The sequence below is a fragment of the Oryctolagus cuniculus genome, chromosome 4 (assembly GCF_964237555.1).
Source record: "Oryctolagus cuniculus chromosome 4, mOryCun1.1, whole genome shotgun sequence".
NCBI classification, from domain to species: Eukaryota; Metazoa; Chordata; class Mammalia; order Lagomorpha; family Leporidae; genus Oryctolagus; species Oryctolagus cuniculus.
The window spans coordinates 125,906,635-125,930,005 of record NC_091435.1 but is presented as its reverse complement, the minus strand read 5'-3'; the positions used below and the strand labels follow the sequence as shown (position 1 = coordinate 125,930,005).

Genomic DNA, 23,371 nt, shown 5'->3' with positions numbered 1-23,371 from the left:
CAGAAATACAAGTAGTACTTTTCATGTCCATCCATCAGATTTCTTTATTAACTTAATTACCTAAAGATTGGTTAACTTTTTAAGGAAGTCTCCATTTTATTTCATTTAATTTATTAGCACTTTTCATTTTCATTTAATTTATTAACCACTTCTCCTGGCTTTTCAGTTTTGTCTTCTAGAAAAATGATGTAAAATTTGTTAGTGCCAAGGGACTCTTCTCAAGCAGTAAGTAATTCTGATGTTTAAAACAGATAATTGCAAGTTTGGAAAACCCCGTAGTGTTTCAGTATGAATTCCGCAGAGTATGTGTGTTTGCAATTATATATAATTCAAAGGAAGAAAGGGATCAATGGTAAAGCTCCTTATATAGTTGGCATTTTATAATTGAATTTAAAACCTTAGAAAGAAAAAAAGGGGTGGGGCGGGGCAGCAGGAGGCTGGGTTCCTCTGAGCACCTTGCCAGTTAATGCTGCTGAAGCTTTCTTTTATAAACTGCCTTTGTGCAAAAAGTATTTCCTTGTTTCTTATTGTATTTTAAACCCCCCTTAGAAGGAAGGAGTGTCTTAAGTGAAAATGTTGTGTTGCTTGGCGGCGGATTGATATTGACAAGGGTCCAGACAAGGCACAGATAATTTTGGTAGGTGTAGCAGACACACCTTAGCTTTTTGTTCCCTCTCCTTGTCGCTCCCCACTGCCAACACCCCAAGTCTCCACGGTTTCAAGATTCCCCAGAGTGGAGAGGTGGGAGCGGAGAGTTTCTGGACAGAGCTTACTATCCTACTGCTCTGACCAAGGAAAGAAGTGGTTAAAGGAAGGAAGGAAAAGGTGAAGGAGGGAAGGAAAAGAAAATACAGCAAAAGTTAGAAGGGAATGAAAGAGAAAAATTAAAGCCGAGAAAGGGAGGAAGGAAGCGTGGATGCTGGGAGAGAAAGGAGCGAAGAGAGAGAGAAGCATTGTTGTCTGCGGTGCACTCACAAGAGAGGCAGAGCCCACTTCAGCGCTGCAGAATCCCAAAGAGACCCAGTATTGTTTTCCTGAAAGCCCCGAAGCTAAGCAATCCCAAGAATGTTTGGCGAGGCCCTTTTGGGAATGATGAGGTGGGGAAACTGGGGGCGTGGGGAGACTTTCTCGCCGCCCCCTCCCCCGGGGCCCCCTCACACGGTGTGGCAGCATTTGGGAGACCCAGCGGAAACCTTCAGGTCACCCGGGGAACTGCTCCTCTCCTCGGTCCTGCCGCGGCGAGGCAGAGGGTAGGAGCGCCGAGACGCGCGGGGCGCGGAGATGTGCAAGTGGCGAGGCTTGACCGAGCGCAGGCGGGAGCAGCCGCCCAACTCCCGGCGCGGGATCTGCTGAGCGGCCACGGTGAGTCTCTCCGTGTGCGGGTCCCAGGGATGCCTGGGGTGCCGGGCCGCCCCCCTGTCCGGGCCGTGGCTGGCGCGGAACCTCCCCGGCGTCCGGCCTCGGCTGAACTCGGCGCCGCCGCCAGCCGCCCGGATCCCTCGGCGCTCCGGGTGCGCCGGGGGACCCACGGACCGACCCGCGCTCGGCGGGGCTCCCCAACCGCCCACCCGCCCGCCGCCCGGCCCCGCGCGCTCATTGGTCCGGATGTGCCTGCTCTGCAGCCTCCAACTTCTCCCGAATCCCACTGGTGAGTCCCGGGAGAGCAAGCCGGCACCTGGGAGCTGGGGGAGAAGGGTCCAAAGGGCTCGAGCGCCCTGGGAGTCGGGAGCCGCTGGGACGGGCCCGAGGGGGAGCAGCGCCGGGCCAGAGGAGCGGCTGCCGCCGGCGCGTGGAGCAGGGTCCTCGGTCCGGGTCCCGCGCGACCTGCGCGCCCGGGACCCGCGGCCGGAGGCGGAGGAGGCGTGCCCTGGGAAAGAGCTGTGGCTGGGACCTGAGGAGGGAGGGAGGGAGCGGGGGAGGGAAGGGGCAGCGAGGGTGACCTGGAGGAGGGCTCTGCGAGTGATGTCAGGTCGACTCTTCAGGTTTATTACCAGAGCTCCCTGCAGCCTGTGACTCCGGGAGTTATGTTTGGTTACCGAGATCAGCGCTACCTAACTGCGGCGGGGCTGATCTGGGGGCTGGGGATTTGCCATTCCGCTGTACAGACACTGGTTTTGTTAACAGCAAGGTTTGTGTTCATTTTGGTTTCTGTTGGATTTTCTTCTCGTTTTGTTAACTCACTTTTCTATTTTTACTTTTCTTAACCTGAAGATCTTTCCGCGATCCCACCTACTCATCTCGCTTTGCAACCTGGATTTCCTATTATATAATTTATGCTTCAATCACCCAAGGGTGGGTTGGCGCGGGGTGGGTGGGAGTGTTCTTTTGTAGGTGTAAGTTTTTTAAAGAAGGGCTCCTTAACCGGTATCAATCTACTTGTATTCTTTGAAAAAAAAAGGGGGGGGGGATTGCAACGGAACATCTCTCTTCAGCCTCTTATGGACTCCATTCCTCTTCTCTATGTTCGGGCGATTCAAATGGCAATTTTACTCAACTGAAAACTAGTTCCAGACTTCCAACGTCAACATTGGCAGCTGCTGAATGGCAAATGGGCTATCCAGGCGGGTAGCGTGGCTCCCTTACTCTGTTGCCAGGTTCCAGCAGTTTAAAAAATGGTCTAATACCTTCTCGGACTGGAAGCTGTGTGTCTGGTCCTAGAGCTACACTACACATGGGAGCAGTGTGGTTGGGACTTTGTGTCCAGATCTCCGTATTTCGTACACGGAAAACGCCTAGAAATTAATGTCTGGAGGAAAAAAAAAAAAGATTTCTCCTGAGAACCTACCTGCGAACCTACCTGCTCAGCTTCTGCAAACATAGTCAATGTGGAACCTGTTCCTCCTTCCTGTGCCTCAGTTTCCATAATGCAACCTGTAGTTACACAGCACATCTTCAAGGACTTGAAATAACTTAATGCTGTCATGTGCTGGGAAAATGAAAATTGCTCAGAGTCAGGCTTCCCTTTAACCAATCAGTTATCTTCCACATTCCAGGATTCAGCTATCTGATAAAGTCATGCTTATGCTCAGCTGCTCTAAGAACTGCTGCTTAACAGTGCTTTGAAATTTAGCTTATCCTCTAGCAAAAGAATTTATTCTTTCGGTGATGCCGTCAAGCTGTAGTTAGCAGGATTCTTGCTGGGTTAGAGCTGCTAATTCTCTGATCTTGTCTTCTATGGCAGTGTCTACTGTTCAGTTTACACATTTTAACGCATTTCCAGTTGAGATGAAGCAGTTTAACCATGTAGGCACGTTTTTGCACACTCTGCCTTAAATGGGACTACTAGTATCACTGTATAGCTTTTTGGAGTTTTGTTTATTTGTTTCCCTGTTCCCTCCTCCCCCCTCTTACTTGTGATTGGTGGTGGTTGAGTTGGATGTGCAGGTAAGGGAGTGGGAGTCGGTGATATGTGCCCTGAATTCTGACTCCTGTTTTCTTAAGAGAAAATAATGAATCATTGACAATTACCTAGAGGTCACTGACGAAGTTGGTTATGAGGTTAAACATGCATTGCTGCTACTTTTGTCCAATGTTGTGGTAAAGTGCTGTTTAGGAGCAAAAGATTACTTTGAAGAAGTGGGACTATGGAAGAAAGTTTTCAGATGATTCAAAGATGATGCATGTAAAAGGACTAAACAACATCAGATACTGCCTTAATTTCCATGTCACTATTTCTGCAGTGTTAGGTGCCAAGCGCTAGAACCCATCTTCCCTGGCACCCCATTTTCAAGGATAAGGGGAGAAGCCATGGAAAAGTAACCAGGAAGGGAGAAATGCTTGCCTACTAATATCTACTGGATCTGCTGCACCAGAAACTGTGGCAGTGGTAAAGAGAACCTCTAATTTACCATTGGCTGCCCTGATTCCCCTGCCAAGTCTAAGAAAGAAATAATAATAATAATAAAGTTTATAGCAGTAAAACATTTATCTATATTGTCTTTCAAAATCTTATTAGAACAGGAGGAGCGATCTTTAAGAAAGGGAAATAGGTGAGCAAATGTGATTAAATGTATTCATTCTTTAAGTCAGTCTTGAAATCTGGAAGACTAGGAAAATTAGTCTTTTTTATTGTTTACCTCTCTGTAGGGTGTTCAAGTATTAAATATACTTCCATCTTCTCTTTACCCAACCATCACCCCTATTAAAGTAGGATTATAATCAAGGCAATTCCATAGCCTATCCCCACACCCCTCCTCTGCGACTGTGAGACTCAGCTAACAAGAGTTACATTTTTAACATTCAGGTACATTACATTCCACTTTTATGAAGCAGGCATGGTTTTCATTGTGTGATAAAATATTTTTATTTGATAGTCTGTCCATGCTTTTAGCCTCATGTAATCAAGTAAACAGCATAATTAAGACTTTGTATCTAGGACTTTAACATTCTGTAGCTGTGGTTTGCTTATTAATGGTTCATTAGAGATTAAATTCTTAGTTATGGCTAGATCTTCCAGACCACACTTCCAAAGTAGAATCTTCTGCTCTCTTATCTGCCTCAGTTTACACAAAACACATCCTCAAGGAACTGTGTGTATTTAACGAAGATCTATTAGAGCGTTTCTAAGCAGTCCCTTCATCTAGGAACTAAATTTTATGATGAATTTGGATTGAGTTATTAACAACTAGTCTGTTCGTTTAAGATGTTCTCTTGTACAGTCACTGACGACAAAATGAAATTGTTCATTCAAAGCTGTGGTGAGTGACTAGTAAACAGATAGAGTCACTAGGCCTCTAAAGGATACAATGGAATTTAATATTTAGGTTAGATTGCCCTTAATTTTCCCCCTGAATTTCTGCAGTAAGGTCTAAAATAGCTTTTACTGCATAATTAAACATTTTTTTTTTCCAAACAGCAATCAAATGCATTTTTTTACAAATAATGTTTACTTGTATGGGCTCGGGCAAGTTACTTGACTTGTGTGCTCTTAAGGTATAGAATTGGACTAGAAATATCTACTTCATGAAGCTTAGAATAATTAGTTTGTGTAAGGCACAAAGACCTGGGATTGCCACATGAGAAGAGCTCAATAAATGTCAGCCATCATTAGAAGTATTAACATTATTATTTTAAATATAAGTTGCATTATTTTAGTGCCTGGCACCCTGACTTGCAAGGTAGAATTGTTTTTTAATCATGTTCTCCTCCTTCAGTTGCACAAGGAAACATTGACATGGTTCACATCTTTCATCTCAAGGTGTAAACCACTGACCATTTTCTAAATGTTGTCTAGCTAGTTAATAGATAACCTCATGAACAAGGAATATTAATTCTGAACTGTAAAAATAAAAGTTGTTTATGTAAACTACTTCAAGTTGCTTGTTCCTTTTGATTTTGTGTTTGTATTCATATTTCAAAGTATTGCTTAGTCAACACTTCAAGGTATTAGTCATTGATTTTTGAGCTTATAAAAGAAACCACTGGAGCAAGTTATAAAATTAACCTTTGATGTGAGTCCACAGTTTAGAAAGGTGAGTTTAAGACTTCCCTAATGATGGTACAGCAATTTTTGCTTATGAACTGCTGAAGTAATCATATGTGAGTATTTAAACTGGCCAGGTCATCCACTTTTGTTGGACTCTTCAGTGATCCAAAAAAAAACAAAAGATTGTGACCAAGACTTGTCAGATTCATCTGGCTCTAAATTATTTACTTGTAGAATCAAAATTTTGATTTGTCAACAAAATTCCTTTATTTTTGCTTTAAATTTGTGTGTTTCTTCTTTTTGTCTGTTTGTTATTAATATTTTTATTTTTTGCAGATTTTAGGTGATGGGAAGATCAGAAAGTCAGATGGATATAACTGATATCAACACTCCAAAGCCAAAGAAGAAACAGCGATGGACTCCTCTGGAGATCAGTCTCTCAGTCCTTGTCCTGCTCCTCACTGTCATAGCTGTGACGATGATAGCACTCTATGCAACCTATGACGGTAGGTTCCTCTTGTACCTGAGCAGTCCTAAATGCAGAAGAGAATGAAATATTCATCTTGGGCTCTTACCATCCAACTAACAGGTGTCCATGATGGTATAAATATTCCTTACTAAAATGTAACAGTAGTATGTCAAAACAATTAGTTTGGAGTAAAGCAGAGTGTCTTTTATGTTGGAGCTGAGTTATTAATTGCCAAGCATATTTAGGTCACTCCTGCTTACTTTATGAGGATTCTATTATGGGTATGTTTATTAGATTAAAGTAAACACAATTTTATCACCCACTTCAGTAATAGTCATTAGTCAACTTTTGTTGTATCATTGAAATGATAAAGGGCTTCAAAGGAATTTAAGACGTCTAATTTGAGTGTTGAAAGTTTTTTTTTTTTTTCCACAGTAAGAATTAGTAAAGATTGGTTTCTTATTGTGTAGGGAAAAAAAAACAACTACTAAACAAAACTGATTATTTCAATAATAGTCCTATGACTTGATTGGTAGGATGATATAATAGCACATTTTTTCTTGATAATCAAAACTCTAAATTTAGGACTTGTATATTATTGCCCTATATATATATTTCTTCTTTTTTTGCAACCAATGACTATGATATGTAACACTCAGCTTTTAGTTTGTTCTTTAAAAAATTGTTTCTTTAATTGGCAGTTTTTAAAAGAATAAAAGATAGGGAGAAATTACTAGGCATGTATTTTAAATATTTATGCATATACCCTCCTTTTTCTAGATGGTATTTGCAAATCATCAGACTGCATAAAATCAGGTAAGAAATAATTTTTACATTTAAAGTTTTACAGTTAAGTGTATAACTTTTTAAAAAAGATTTATTTATTTACTTGAAAGTAAGTGTTACATAGAGAGAGAAGGAGAGGCAGAGAGAAAGAGAGGTCCTCCATCTGCTGGTTCACTCCTCATTTGGCTGCAACAGCTGGAGATGCGCCGATCTGAAGCCAGGAGCTAGGAGCCTCCTCCAGGTCTCCCACGCGGGTGCAGGGGCGCAAGGTGTTGGGCCAACTTTCACTGCTTTCCCAGGCCACAGAAGAGAGCTGTATCAGAAATGGAGCAGCCAGGACCTGAATAGATGCCCATATGGGATGCCAGCACTGCAGGTGGCTGCCTTACCCGCTATGCCACAGCACCAGCCTCAATTGTATAATATTTAAAAATGAAATGCTGGGGATGGCATTGTGGCATAACAGTTAAAGCTGCTACCGGGTTGCTGGCATCCCATTTGGGTGCCCTTTATGTCCCAGATGCTCCACTTCTGACCCAGCTTCCTGCTTTTTTTTTTTTTTTTTTTTTTTGACAGGCAGAGTGGACAGTGAGAGAGAGACAGAGAGAGAAAGGTCTTCCTTTGCCGCTGGTTCACCCTCCAATGGCCGCCGCTGCAGCCGGCGCACCGCGCTGATCCTGGCAGGAGCCAGGAGCCAGGTGCTTTTCCTGGTCTCCCCTGGGGTGCAGGGCCCAAGCACCTGGGCCATCCTCCACTGCACTCCCTGGCCATAGCAGAGAGCTGGCCTGGAAGAGGGGCAACCGGGACAGAATCCGGCGCCCCAACCGGGACTAGAACCCGGTGTGCCGGCGCCGCAAGGTGGAGGATTAGCCTAGTGAGCCACGGCGCCGGCTAACTTCCTGCTAATGTCCTGGGAAAAGCAGCAGAAAATTGCCCAAGTGGGAGGCCCAGATAAAGCTTTTGGCTCCTGGCTTTGGCCTGACCCAGCCCTGGCCATTGCAGCCATTTGGGAAGTGAAGCAGCAAATGGAAGCTCAGTCTCTCTCACTCTCTCACTCTGTAAATCCAACTTTCAAATAAAGGAATCTTTTTTATTAAAAGAAGTCAGATGCCATAGGCATATAGGTTTCTCTACAGTGGCATTGTTTTTACTCTTATTTGTTATAAATCACTTACCTATGTGTCTAGTAGATGAAAATCAAAAATATATCTAACTAGTAGATTAATCAACATGGATATCCTTAAAAGTTAGTGTTCAACCCTGGGATGTGCGGTAGGGTGATAGAGAACTCTCTTTCTTTTTGTGGGGTGGGGAGTGGAACTTGCCATGTAATTGGAGAAAAAACATGAACATAGAATAGTAAGCATCATATCAGTATGTGTTAAATTTATTTTTAAAAAATTATTTTTATTTACTTGTAAGGCACAGAGACAGAGAAACAGAGGGAAACAGAGAGAGAGCTTCCATTTGCCAGTTCACTCTTCGAGTGTCCACAAAAGTCAGGACTGGGCCAGACTGAAGCCAGGAGCTAGTAGCTCAGCCCGGGCCTACCACATGGTTGGCAGGTACGCAGGTACTTGAGCCATCACCTGCTGCATCCCAGGGTACATTAACAAGACGACGGAAGTGGAGCCAGGAGTTGAACCCAGGCACTCTAGTGTGAGATGCAGGTGTCCCAAGAGGTGTCTCAATCGCCATGCCACGCATTCTGCCAAGCATTAAATGTCTTGTAAATCATTAGAGGCGTGAGAACCAAGAAGAGAGTCACCTTTAGTCATGTAAGGGTAGGTAAAGAAGTCGAGATTTGGGAAGGGCCTTGATTCAAGTGCTAAGAGTTGGAAATGGAAATATAAAAGAAGGAATTCCAAACAAAGAGAAAGCATAGCCAAAAATCATTTAATGGGAAACAATAAAAATGTTGGCTTGGTATATAGGGGCACATTTTAGAGAACCTTGAAAAATCCGTGTTTAGCCTTGGTGTTGAACTAAAGGACAAACAGACTTGTTTGTGAACACGGGAGTGATCGGGTGAAAGTTGAAAGAGGATTCAGGGAGCGCTAGGCTGCCTGGTTGGATTAGGAAGTGATAAGCCTGGGAAGGCAAGCGGGGGGGGGGGGGGGGGCTGTTGCTGTGCTCAGGATGTGAGCTAGGATCTGTGGGAGGGGGTGGGTGCCCTACTGAAACATCCAGAGGCAGCACTGGATGCCTGGGGGAACTGACTCCCTATGTGAAGTGAAGAATAAGAATGAAATGAATATAATGGCACGCTTTAAAACCCAGGGATGCAGGAGGCATGATGACAACCCACACACAGAGAAACTAGGGGTGGATTTGGATGTTTTGTCTGAATCAGGAGTAACAGCCAAGTGAAAGTAGATGGCAGACAGAAATGGGGCATCCGGGGCTAGAATTTAAATTTAAAGTCTGTCAGTTTAGGGGTGATAGTGGAAGCCATGGGGGTAGAAGCCATGAAGATATTTGAGTCCCAAGAAGAAGAGAAGAGGTGCAAGGGCTGAATTTAAGATGACATCAGTTATTAGGATAGAAGGAAAACAAAAGCCAGAGAAGGAAACAGAGAAGCCATAGAGTTGCATCATGTAGACTGTGGTGAGATAAAGACAAGAGCATTTGTACTTTCTTCAAAGAGGAGAAAGATGGTGACTGCATGAGCATCATAGGAGGTGAATACAATATTTATAAACTTTAACAAGTGATTCTTCTTTTTTTTAAGATTTTTTTTAAAGGTAGAGTTACAGGGGCCAGCGCTGTGGCACAGTGGGTTAACGCCCTGGCCTGAAGCACCGGCATCCCATATGGGCACTGGCTCAAGACCCAGCTGCTCCACTCCCAATCCAGCTCTCTGCTACGGCCTGGGAAAGCGTGGAAGATGGCCCAAGTCCTTGGGCCCCTGCACCCATGTGGGAGACCCAAAAGAAGCTCTTGGCTCTTGGCTCTTGGCTCCTGGCTCCTGGCTCCTGGTTTTGGATCAGCGCAGCTCCGGCCGTTGCGGCCAATTGCGGAGTGAACCATCGGATGGAAGACCTCTCTCTCTCTGTCTCCCCTCTCTCTCTGTAACTCTGACTTTCAAATAAATAAATAAATCCTTTTTTTTTTTTTTAAAGGTAGAGTTACAGACAGGGTGGGAGAAAGGGAGAGAGGTAGGGAGAGAGAGGTCTTCCATCCACTGGTTCACTCTTCAAATGGCTGTAATGGCCAGAGCTAAGCCATGCTGAAGCCAGGAGCCTGGAACTTCATACAGGACTCGTCCTATGAAGATGATGGTGGCCTAGCTCTAGGGCCCATCTTCTACTATTTTCCCAGGCACATTAGCAGGGAGCTGGGTTAGAAGTGGAACAGCTGGGACTCCAACCTTGCAGACACAGTGCTAACTAGGGATTCCTAAGTCCCTTTTAGGTCTGCATAAAGTATTTTGAATCATTTCCACTATTTTCTATTGGTTGTTCTTTTCTAGTTATTTGTGCTTATTCGCTTACCTTTGCAAAATAATGGTGGGAAAAGATCTTGGAATTCTAAGTTACAGTCTAATGTGTTGAATATGTGTCGTTTGCTTTTTCTGTACTGTCTCTTGATGGGTATTTTGCTCTGGATTTCAAGAGCAATGATTGTTTACGCTGAGAAATGACGCAAAGAGTTTGAGGAAGACCTGATTTGTTGATCAGCCATTTGCTGCTTTACATAAATATGTTCACTTTCCTATTTAAGGTGTTGAGAGGAAGGGAGGGGAGGAGGGAAAGGGAGAGAGAGATAGGAAGGTGAGTTGGTGGAGGGAGAGGACAGAGGGAGAAAAAAATCCAATCACTGGTTCATTTCTGAAATGCTTGCAACAGCTGGGGCTGGTCCAGGGTCCGAGTTGCAAGCAGGAACACTATTCAGATTTCTTGGGAGGGTGGCAGGAACCTCATCACTGGAGCCACCACCACTGCCTCACAGAGTCTTTACTGGTAGAAAATTGGAGTCAGGTTCTGGCGCTGGGAATGAGAACAGGCACTGTGCAGTGGAACCAGGGGGTTTTAACCTGTAGGCCAAATATGCCTGCTCCCAGAGAAAGACCTTTACTTCCAAGGGAAGTGACTGTACAGGTTGCTGAATTGGGAGATTGCAAGATATTATGTGCTCAAGTTACCATTTACTCTCTCCCCAAATCCTCCCACTCCTTTCTTTCTCTACCATGTCTATGCCTGAGAAACTTCCACTTATGTATTGACCTCTGATGGTTAATTTCTCTATCCATAATATTTTTGGCCTGTCTTTAAAGTCTCTTTATCTATAGGTTCTCTCTTTCCTCCCTCACTTTATTCTATTGTCTACATTTCATTTTGTAGAAACTGGGTTCTTTGAGTAGGATTGCATATTTTGCAAATTTCTGAAGGTAATTTTGGGCCAGAGATCTAGGCATCATCCTCTAGTAGTGTATACCTCAAGGAGCAACGTGACACTCTGAATCTGGAGTCTTAAATGTGACTTAATGTTTAGGGATATAGTTTTTACATAGTGTTTGGCAAATCTCAACTTACTAAAATATATTTAACCTGTGTTCTTTAATTGTGTCTTGGAAATCCTACCCAATGTAAAGCATTTTTCAAAACTATATCTTGGCAGAGAAATGTATATGATGGAAATAGCATAGGTGGTAAATCAGATTGCTGTATAGCTGTGTGTTTGTCTTCAATCTGCTGTGTTGGTTCACAAGCTGTTAGAATATTTTCATATTTGTAGTTACTGCTTTTCTTGGTGGAAAAAGGGAAGATTCTGTATACCCCCAATGATACAACCTTCATGCCCTTACGCACACTTAGTCCTCCTTTCTGCCACAGAAAATACAGACATTTCTTTTAGGAAAACACTAGAGAATATCTTGGGCAGAAGTAGGTAATAAAGAAGAGTGAGAAGAATGAAATAGATGAAAATAAGAAAGATGCAAGTAATGTTGTTGAAAAAATATAAAATATTCAACCAACAATTGTACAGATGTCTTTAAAAGACTAGGAGAGTTCAAATTTAAGCACAGACATTCTTGAGAATTGGAAAAGTAGGTATTGATACCCCAGGTGCTTACTTTAATGAAAGTTGATTCTAACTTGAATATTTCTCCCAGTGGAAGGGAATGTCACTGCAAGTGTACCTCTCTCTTTAATCCTTTGATGTCAAGGAATAGAAGTGAAGTCATTCTATGGCAAAAATAAAATATTGCAGAAGACTGTGGACCATCTTGAAATCTGTTTGGTGTCATCCATTTAAAATCTGAGCATCTATGATTTAAATATTTATAATGCACATAAAATTATATTTACAATACACACTTTAAGTTAATTGCCCATGTGGCAAATGTATTAATATGGGTTACTACACCAGAGCTGAAATAAGGCAAATACAACTTAGCATATAAAAATTTGGATAGGGTTCAAATCCTATTAACTATACTATTCATGACTTACTTACCACATAACATTGACAGAAACTTGGAGTTTTGGAACTTGTATAGAATTTTATAGACTTCTTGATATAAGTCTAAATCCTGAAATTGGCTGCCATTGCACTGTACCCTTCCTACCTCAGAAGATTTCAAGAAATCTTATGTTTTACATCAGGGTTTCTTAGCTTCACTGTTAATATCTTGGTTTGGGTAATTCTTTGCTGTGGGTGCTGTTCTATGCATACTTAGCATCACCTGCGGTCTCTGCCCACTAGGTTTCCAGTAGCAGCCCCTTGCAGTTGTGACAACCAGTGTCTGCATATAGGACCAGACATACCTGGGAGCAGTGGAATCCCCTGTGATTGGGGACCACTGGTTTCAGTGATTTCAGGTCATAGCCAGGGCTTTTCCTTTTGTGATAGGCAGAATAATGGCCTTCCAAATATGTTCATGTCCAATCCCAGTTCCTGTGAATGCGCTACCTTACATGGTAAAAGGGATTAAGTGAAGGTTCTGGAAATGAAGAGAATACTTTGAATTATTTGTGTGGCTTTGTGAAATCACAAGTGTGCTTATGAGAGGAGGGAAGCAGGAAAATCAGAGTCAGAGAAGGAACTGGCTGTGTGCAGAAGTGTGGTTTTGCTTTGTGAACACCCCAACCCACTTTCAGAAAGAACTCACTTCGTGAGACCAAGATTAGTTCCTTGTGAGGGTGATACCCCCATGACCTAGCCATCTTCCAGTAGGTTGTCAACACTGCCATACTGGGGACCATGCCTCCAGCACATAGGCCTTTGAGAGACAAATCATATCTAAACCATAGCAGAAGACAGTGTGACAACAGAAGCAGAGCAAGCAGAGGTCTGAGTGATGCAGCCACCAAGCAAGGAATGTGTGCACCTAGAAGCTAGAGTGTGAAAGAACTGCCGTCCCCATTCAGAAGAAACGCAGCTCTGCTGACTCTGTGTCTGTCTTTATTTGAAATGTAGAGAGAGACAGAAACAGACAGAGAGACACAGCCGGGGCTGAGCCAGGCTGAACTCAGGAGCCTAGAACTCAATCAAGTCTCCCATGTGGGTGTCAGGGACCCAAGCACTTGAACCACTGCCTGCTGTCTCGCAGGTTGCACATTAGCAGGAAGCTGGGACAGAGTGGAGGAGCTGGAACTTGAAACAGGCTCTCTGCTGTGGGATGTAGGCATTCCAAGTTGCATCTTAACCGCCAGGTCAAATGGCTGTCCCTGCTGACTCTTTTTTGACTTCTGACCTATAGAACTGTAAGATAATAAACTTGTGTTGTTTTAAGCCACTCAATAATTACCTCAAGTAATTTGTAATAGCAGCTACGGGGAATTATTGCACCCTCCCATCATTCCTTTATTTTAAGTCTGTTAAAGAACATGTGCACATATACTTCCCATCAACATGGCTGTTTTGTTACTAAAAAGTCATACAACATACAGAGATAGGGAATGTTGAATGGATGTCGTGCTTCGAATGTGTCCTCTCCAAAATTCTGCTGTTGCCAAAGTGGTAGTATTAAAAGGTGGGGCCTTGAGGAGGTGATTGGGCCATGGGGCCCCTCCATTGTTAGTGGAATCAAGTGCCCTTATAAAGAGGTCTGGATGGAGGAGATTGATTCTTTTGCCCTTCCATCTTTTGCCATTTGGGGACCTAACAAGAAAGCCCTCACTGGAGGCCAGCACCTTGGTCTTGGACCTCCTACCCCTAGGACTATGAGAAAAAGAATTTCTGTTTTGTGTTTTATAAATTACCCAGTCTCAGATAATCTGTCATAGCAACACAAAAAGAGAGAAATCAAGGAATAACTGTGATACTAAATTGCAGGAGGATAATAATAGATTAATAAAATAAAGGCAGAATAGTAATAGTTTGTACTTACTGAGTGCTTATGTGTCCAGCACTGTTGTAAGAGGTTTACATGCATTAACACAAATGATACTGGTAATGATTCTGTGAGGTGGTGTCATTATACCTTCTTTTTACAGATGAACAGATGTGGGCTGGGGATCTAACCCAGGCAGCCTAGCTTCAGAGCCTGTGTTTATGACCACTTCTTGGTGTTGCCTCAAAGGAGACTAGGGTCTGTCAAGAAGTTAATCCTTATGCCTATATATATAGTTTATGAGAATGAGTTCCTTCTGAGTAGAAAGTAGAGCTAAGAGATATAAGAAGACTTTCAGGGAACTGAAATAATTAAACCACACTGAGAAGCAGAAGATTAAATGTCTCTTAAGCGCTAGAAACCAGCTACTTTACTAAGATCAGTCAACAACTTAATCAGTGATATTAGCACATCAACATGCAACAGGGACTTACAGGTTTAAACGTGAGTTTTAGCAATGTGGTCCTGTATTATCCAGGGGATGGAGAAACCAGGTTAAGATACATGAGCAATATAGTTCCCAAGAGAGAAAAAGACCACCTGTGTGGCTGTGCAGGTTGTACACTGCACAAATGTCTATGGCAGCCCTGAAAAACAGATAGGTGGGGGCCGGCGCCGTGGCACAGTAGGTTAATCCTCCGCCTGCGGAACCAGCATCCCAGGTGGGTGCCAGTTCTAGTCCCAGCTGCTCCTCTTCCAATCCAGTTCTCTGCTATGGCCTGGGAAAGCAGTGGAGGATGGCCCAAGTCCTTGGGCCCCTGCACCCGCATAGGAGACCAGGAAGAAGCTACTGGTTCCTGGCTTTGGATTGGCACAGCTCCAGCCATTGTGGCCATTTGGAGAGTGAACCAGTGGAAGGAATACCTTTCTCTCTGTCTCTCCCTCTCACTGTCTGTGGCTCTACCTCCCAAATAAATAAATAAAACCTTAAAAAAAAATAAAATAAAAACAGATATGTGGAGGGTTAAGATGTGAATAAAATACTTCTCAGAACTTTTCTACTCCTTTACTTTAATTCTTTACATACCAAGTAAACTTATAATGAATACTTAATTATTAACATAAGGAAAGGAGGCATTCTGTTCACTGGAAAGATATTTTCAGTATGAGGAGATAATGTCTTCATATTCTGATTTAGTTACCTCTTTTGCATGGCATGAGCAGTGATCATTGAAATGAAATTAACTGTCTAAATGCCCGGTCATTTCTGCCAGTACCAGATCATGTTATTGCTTAAGTGAAGGGGTACCAGCTGGTCTTCCCTGGCAGCAATGGGGTATCTCTGACTGTAGGCCATGATGTCCCCTTCTTGCCTGTTAACACCCTAAAGTTTCCAGTGGCACCATTAGACAAATACAGGAAAGACTACACACTGAATTTTGGGGGCTGTGGACCCTTTAGGAACCTTTCAAAGTAGGAAATGAGGCTATCTCATTGTTTATTAGTTTTGAAATAAACCTTCAGGCAAGGACAATGCAGCAGGTAACTTGGTGAAAAGACCGTTGCAGCCCGCCTTTGCTAATTTAAATATGACATGTGAGTTTGCTTTGGGCAGCTTCTCTAACACAGTTCTCAAGATAGCTGTGTAGTATTACTTGCCTTAAAATGTCTCCAGCTAAAATTAATATCTGCCAATCAAATCCCTTCTATGAAAGGGAGTCGATTATGTAAGTAGATCCATATGTAATGTTTTTCTTACCTTCTAGGAGAATTTGAAGCAGTAGTTCACCAGATATGTATATTTTTAATGCACGGTTAAGGAATGGAAAACATAGATAAGTTGAATTGAGTAGTTATAGGGAAAGAAAATTAGCAGGGCCTGGTAAGCTTATAGGAAATTCAATTTTGTTTTATAGCTGCAAAAATTACCTATATGACAAGGGGGTGATATAAGCTGTAGTGTAACACTTAGCATTTTAGATTGAGAGATATGGAAAGATCACTCTGTAGCTGAAGTGTTTTTGATTTGCCCTGCTCATCTGCAAGGTAACAAGGTGTTTTTTTTTTTTTTTTTTTTTTTTTTTTTTTTTTTTTTGACAGGCAGAGTGGACAGTGAGAGAGAGAGACAGAGAGAAAGGTCTTCCTTTGCCGTTGGTTCACCCTCCAATGGCCGCCGCTGCAGCCGGCGCACCGCGCTGATCCTGGCAGGAGCCAGGAGCCAGGTGCTTTTCCTGGTCTCCCATGGGGTGCAGGGCCCAAGCACCTGGGCCATCCTCCACTGCACTCCCTGGCCATAGCAGAGAGCTGGCCTGGAAGAGGGGCAACCGGGACAGAATCCGGCGCCCCAACCGGGACTAGAACCCGGTGTGCCGGCGCCGCAAGGTGGAGGATTAGCCTATTGAGCCACGGCGGTAACAAGGTGTTTTTTACCAAGACTTTGATGTAATATGAAGCTCAAGTTGATAAAAGTAACAGATTACTTTAAGGAAATTGAAAAATACAAAACAAGAAGAAACATAAGCACTTAAATCCTGAAAGTCTTCATTCTTTAAGACTATTCAGAGTTTGAGTGGGGGGTTGGTGGGGGCTTATTTTGATTCTATTTCTGAGTTGATTGAAAAGTAGATTATATTCTCTCTGTTGAAAAAAAAAAACAAAACTCCCTATTGCATCCCTACTGGAAGGGCTGCATATTAGTCAAGTTTTTCTAGAGAAACAAAATCAATGGGCTAGCTATCTACCTATCTTCTCTCTACCCATCAATCTATATGCAAGAACTTATTATGGGAATCATTCATGTGATTGTGGAGGCTAAAGGTCTCAGCATCTGCTTTCTGCAGGCTGGAGACTCAGGAGAGCAGTGATGTGATTCTCAGACTGTGTCTGAAGTCTTAGCTAGCGGAACCCAGCATGTAAATCCTAGATTTTAAAGACGTAAGAACCTAGAATTCTGATATCCTACCTCAGGAGAAAAATGGATGTCCCAGCTTTGGAAAAAAGAATCTGTCCTGCCTCCTACTTTTTGTTCCAACTTTGCTCTCAGTGTATTGGATGATACTCACCTATCATGCTGAGGGTGATATTTATTTCTCAGTCCACTGATTCAAATGCCAGTCTCTTCCAAAAATACCCTCAGAGATATAAGCAGACATAGGACTTTATGAGCTATCTGGATATTCCTTAACTCAGTCAAATACATACTTAAAATTAATCATCACAAGTTGTAATAAAAAGTGAGACAGTACCAACTATTCATAAGGATGAGGAGACACTGAGCCATCATACATTGCTGGTGGAAATGTAAATACAGCCTACCTAAATACAGCCTACCTAAAAATTTGAGAACCATTTTGGAAAACAAATTGGCAGTTTTTACATGAAGTTAAACATTCCAAGCATACAGCCAAGCAGTTCAACTCCTAGTTATTACCTAAGAGAAACGAAAACAGTCGTCCTCACAGAGAATTTTATGTGATTGTTCATTATAGCATTATTCATAAAAGCCAAAACATAGAAGCATCTCAAAAGTCTAAGGAAAGGTGAATAAACAAAATGCAGTATTGCTCTAAACTGGAATACTACCCAGCAATCAAAAGGAACAAACTCCAGATACGTGCAGAATTGTAGAGGTATTCAAAAGTATCATGTCAAATGCAATAATCCAGACACAAAAGACTACTTGTATAATTCCAGTTATATGCAATTTCCAGAAAAGGCAAAATTTATAGAGGAAGAAAGCAGAGCAGTGGCTGCCTAGGGTTGGAGGTGAAACAGGGATTGGCACCAATTGGGTATGAGGAAGATTTCTGGGGTGGTGCTGGTATTCGAAAATCAGATTATAGTGATGGTTGTCACCACTGTGAATGTTTACCAAAAACACTGGTTGCATTTTTGGGTATGCCAATTAGTAACTCCAAAGCTGCTTAAAAACAAATAAAAAAGAACCCTCATCTTTTTTCTATGTGTCCTATGTCCATTTTTCATTAATTATATTTTCATCTTATGTTTGCTCTTAAATATTTTTATGGAATTATATTTTCACAATTAAAATATTACATGTAGTTTTCAATATCTCCTAAATCTTTGCTTAATAAATTAACTTACACTTCTCAGTTTGAATGAGCTATTGTTACTTGATTATACAATCATGTTGAATGTAACAATGTTTCAGCCAGTGACAGACCACATATGCAATGGTGGTACAATAAGATTCTATCTCCCAGTGACATTGTAGTTTGTGTGATTTCTGTGATGTCACACAATGAGGAATTTTCCTAATGACATATTTCTCAGGAAAGATCCTTGTTGTTAAGTGATAAATGGTTTTATAAAAATTACATTGTTGAAAACCTGTGGAAATAGTAAATTAACTATGAAATTAAAATTATTTCAAGATTAGTTATTGGAAGTGTTGTTTGCATCCCTTGCTATTTTACATGCAGAAGAAGCCAGAGACATATGTGGCCAGGTATAGTACCTGCCTGAATCTATGCCAGACTCCTAGATGTACCGTAGGGCAGTTTCCAGAGGTAGACCTGCTTCTTCAAAAAGATGTGGGTTTCATACAGATATTGTGAGATGTTTCCCTTTTCACCTTGACCAGCAGAGTCAAGAATCAAATTTACTTTCAATTTGTAAACGTAGCACTTCTTTGTATTAATTGGATTCATTAGTATGTTTCCAGTCACGATTTTCCTTTCTTGTGTAATGTATATGAGTTTATTTTATATATCCCTTACCGTAAGGTCATTTTGAATTCTTTTAGGAACACGGTAGGTTACTAATCAGATGAATTGCTTGTAGATAGACAAATCCCAGTAAGACATATGTGCAGGAGAAGAACTGTTAAATTGTGAACTTTGTTTCAAAAAGGTGCAAGTGTTATGAATAATTAAGGCACAATCTTTTGAAAGCTTTTCCACTATGTCAATTTTAATTCAGAGAGTTATGATGTAAGTTTTGGCTACATTCTGTGTTATTGGTATGTGATCTTAATTAAGCCAGTTTAGCCTCCTTTATTTCATTTCCCTATCTTCAAAATTGGAATTAAAAACATATCATTTTACAGGGAAACAGCAAAGAGTTATGACAGCCCATTTCATGTTACACATCCTTCTGGGAGTTGTACTGTAGGTAAAATGCACAGTTATATTTCATTTAACACTTTAGTTTATGAAAATTTCAGATGTACTCTCTAAAGATTTTTCATGGGAATCAAAAAGCAAACTATCTGTTTTTGAAGAGGAGGATGTAGCCAGACAGAAAATGAGCAGATGAGAGAGAAAAGGTGAAAATGTAATATGTCTTAGATATTCCCAGATACAGGTGTGCCATCCTTTATTGACATTCTCTGTGGCTGTTGTGTTCTATCTTGGCGTAGAGAGTAACAGGTCACACTTTGAATCAGTTAAATGAGAACAATCAGAAATGAGCAACTTAATCTTTTTCTTGTAAAGCACAACTTACCACTGGCAACCTTGATGTGAAGACTTAACCCTTACAGACCCTTGATGTCAGCCCTTCCCTTGTCACTGATTAAACCTTAGGAGTAAATAAGCCAGAGGCCTGCACCAAGAGACGAGTGACAAAATCTTTGCTATTCCTGCGCAGTCAGGGGACTTTCTGCTACATACCTTGAGAGCAGAGTGGAAGAGGTTGACGATTCAGATGGAAGATGGGAAAGATCTTGTCCATGGGCAACTGAGAGAAGACAGGTAGAGAGAAAAGAAGACAGGGTTACTCTTGGACAGGGGACTGCATCCTCTGCCTCTAAGACTGGGGGAAGGAGGCAGTGAGTGCAAGATAGGTTTGGAGGCTGGCAAGGATAGGAAACTGAGTAGATCATGATCCAGTTGCTTTGGTTTACTGTGAATTAAGAGGCAAAATCTGCTCCTGGGAATGAACTGGTAGCAAAAGAAAGCAAGGCAGAGAAAGAAGACTGGAACTGGCCAATATGAGAAGTGAGCCATTGTTACCAAGACCAAGGACCATGTTGAAACTGAGGCCATACTTTGAAATTGCATTAAACCCAGCAATTGTGGGTTTTCAACAACATCACTGATGATGTCTTCAGTACGTATTTATGGTCAGGCATTGTTTTGATACTGGGGATTCAAAAGGGAACAACATAAGACTCTTCTTACAGGGAACTTACAGTAAAATAAGAGACAGATAATAGACAAATCAATACATACATAAAACACATCGTTAAACATCCTAGACTAGAGTTGGAAGGGAAAGGAAAGGCAGCTAGACCAACTCAAGTTAGGCTGTTTCTTAGGGTACAGAGGAATTAAATCCTTTGGTGAGCTGAGAGTTTCAGTGATGGTATCACAGGATATAGGGTGGATTGAAGATAAAAGAAAGGAAAAGTAAAAATAGAGTGAACATGGAGTGAGAGTGCTCAGAGAATTTGAAGAGCAGGATAGAGAGAATAAAGAAATGAAAAACTTCTAAGAATTGAAAGGTCGGAGAGGAGGTTAGTTGAGCTGACACGTTCAGAAGTAAGTCTTCTGGGGTGATGTCAACATCAGATGTTGCCATGAAAATTCACATACCAATGTGGAGTGGAGGTGAAGGTTAAGACAGCTCAAAGGTCAAGAAATTCCTTTCATTTATTTTTATTTATTTATTTTAAAGATTTATTTTATTTATTTGAAAGGCAGAGTAAAAGAGACAAAAGAGGAAAAAGAGATGGAGATCTTCCATCCACTGGTTGGCTACAATGGCTGGAGCTGGGCCAGGCTGAAATCAGGACCAGGAACTCCATCTGGGTCTCCCATGTGGGTGGCAGGAGTCCAGGTACTTGGGCCATCTTCTGTTGCATTTCCAAGAACATTAACAGGGACCTGCATGGGAAGTGGAGCATCTGGAATTCAAAAAGATGCTCGGAGATGTGGGATGCCAGTGCTGCAAGCACAGGTTAACCTGCAACCCATCAACTCCAGCTTCAGGTCAAGAAATTCTCATGCTAGAATGTAGTAGAAGTTGTCCACATTGTCTCTGATATTACCTGGGAAGATGGTAGAACTTGTGTGGAAGAGGAGAATGTGAAGTGAGTGTCAAAGCCTTTAAAAAAGAGATGAAATTACTGGAAAATCAATAGATGACAGGGATGAAGCAGAGTTTTTGATTCATGAGCCATCATGTGTAATTGTCACTCAGAAGGGAGAATGGCAACCAGTAAGAGGAGATGCTGGAGAGAGAGCGGTGGCTCCTGTCTCGCATTGCTGTGGGATTCTATTGGATAGAATTAGAATTATTAATTAATTAATTTATTGGACTCTCCACAAGCTTAGATAAAAATTCAAACAGTTTTTACCTAAAATATTTTGTTCAAACATTTATCAGAGATACAGTCATCCTTCAAAATTCAAAACAAAGCAAGATTGTCGTATTTCAGAAGTCAAAACGTCTTCAGTTCAGAGTCTGACTACAGCACTCTTCTGAAGCTAATGACAAAGAGGGTGGGTCATAGCACAGACTAAATGATAGGGAAATCAAATTGAAGTCAATTAAGGGGTAACCAACAGCCAGGAGTGGATCTGTTTCTCTGTGCTTGATCCTTAATGGAAAATGAGCAAGCCAAGTATTAAATGCTAGATGTGGGCCAGGTCCTACCTTTAAGTAATTGTTGGTGTTGTTGTTAATCAAGGCTTTCCTGAACTTCAAATCAATTCTTATTTAAAGAACTCCTAAATCATTAAAAAGACTTAAAATAAGACATCCAGCAGTGACTTAAAAATACTTCTAAAAAAGAAAGATTTATTTATTTCTTTGGCTTAATTTTATGATATAATGAAATTAGGATATTTCTGATAACTATGTCAGTGAGGAAGCTAAAATGAATTCATTATCTCTAGAACATATGTATGAAGTAGTTTTGAAAAGTTCACGAAAATTGCATATTGTGAAAAAAACTGCATGAGCTCCAATTTTTTTGCAACAAAATAAACAACTTTAAAATTTCATTTTCTGCAAATAGCCTTTTTTTTGAAATAGCCTTGTATATGGTGATTTCTGATTTTGCTTACTTAGCAGCCAAGGAACAAAATGGTAACCATTGTATGTGTGAAATAGCAATAATTTAATCATAGTAGAATGAATTTAGTAAAGAATGTAATATACACATAGTAATTAACTCGTGTAAATTTCCGAAAAGCGATGTGCATAATATTCTATAGAAAGGACTTGAAAAATATTGAGAAAAAACCAAGCCTTGAAAGTCACCTTCAACAAACTCATAAATGTGCAAATATGAATCTTTTAAAGGAGAATAAAAGATAGTTGTGAAGTGTTAGGATATGTTGATGGTACATATCAACCATAGTAATAAAATGGATATAAAGAAAAGAAGTGAGAAGATTTGGAAAGCTGACAAACTCTGGTTGACTTCCAAGTGGGGCCCTTGTGCAGTTCCAGCCCCATTCCAGGCCTGGTAGTCCCTGGGGCCAAGGTCAGTGGCTCATTGGCCCCACTCCTGGTGAGCTGCCTGTGACCTCCGCCTTGGCAGTCAGGTTTTTGCCTCAGATCCTCAGGGATCTCCTCTAATTCTGGAAGCTAAATTTCTGCGTTTCTTTCCTGGGGTTGAAATATAGCTTAGCTTCTAACCTCGTAACTTTTTACCAGACCCTGAAGAACTAAAACTTCCTTAGGTCACCACATGTTTGCTGGTTTTAGCTCCTTCCTCACAGCTTCCTGTTGGTCCTCTCCCTTTCTGTAGTTTCTTTCTGCTGTTTTTCACCAGTAACTTCCCCTGATCCCTTGTATTCTTGAAACAGAATTCCCTTTCACCAAGCTGGGCAGTCCACTTACACCTGAGCTGCGTTTGTGTAAGGGACACACATTTTAAGTGAAGAAAATGTTTTGTCACTCACTGGGAAAGGGGCGGCTTCATTCAGGATATATGCCAACATAGCCAGCTCTGTACCACACCTGGTGATTTACAAAACAGTAGAGATTAATCTTTTTTTTTTTTTTTGCCATGTTTTATTCAGTAAGAGAAAAATCTAATTATGTGTGACAAGTTAAAAAAATATTATAGATACTACCTATCTGGCTTTAAATGAGCAATACAAATCAATTCTAAAAATTAATGAGTAACAAAAATAAACCATAATCAAAATATTTTTCAGATTCTGCTACTGCGCCTGTGTGGGATTTAGTTTTGTAAATAGCAGATGGTGATAACTAACTAGAGGAAGACTTAATTAATTGAGAATGAAGGATCATTTGGGAGTATCCGTAATAGGACAGTCATTATTCTAAGTGTTGAGGATTAAAGTTCCTGCCCTAGGTGGGTGTTTGTTTGTTTGAGTCCTGGTCTGTTACAGTTATCATTGCTTTTATAATTTGGGTTACCTTGAAGTTTACTTTGAGTTCTCAGAAATTGTTCATCCCATACTGATTTTTT

The 23,371-nt window shown here is 41.4% G+C and overlaps 1 protein-coding gene across 3 annotated transcripts in view; it reads left to right on the top strand.

Moving 5' to 3' along the window:
- Positions 1-1,222: 1,222 nt before the first annotated feature.
- Positions 1,223-23,371, top strand: part of MME (membrane metalloendopeptidase) — a 102,467-nt gene continuing 80,318 nt past the window's right edge. Inside the window, exons 1-3 of one of the 3 annotated variants that reach the window (XM_008266181.4) lie at positions 1,223-1,362; positions 5,762-5,931; positions 6,675-6,710. In XM_008266181.4, the coding sequence (XP_008264403.1) occupies positions 5,772-5,931; positions 6,675-6,710 (196 nt within the window). In that variant the 5' untranslated portion in view covers positions 1,223-1,362; positions 5,762-5,771. 3 annotated transcript variants of the gene reach the window in all.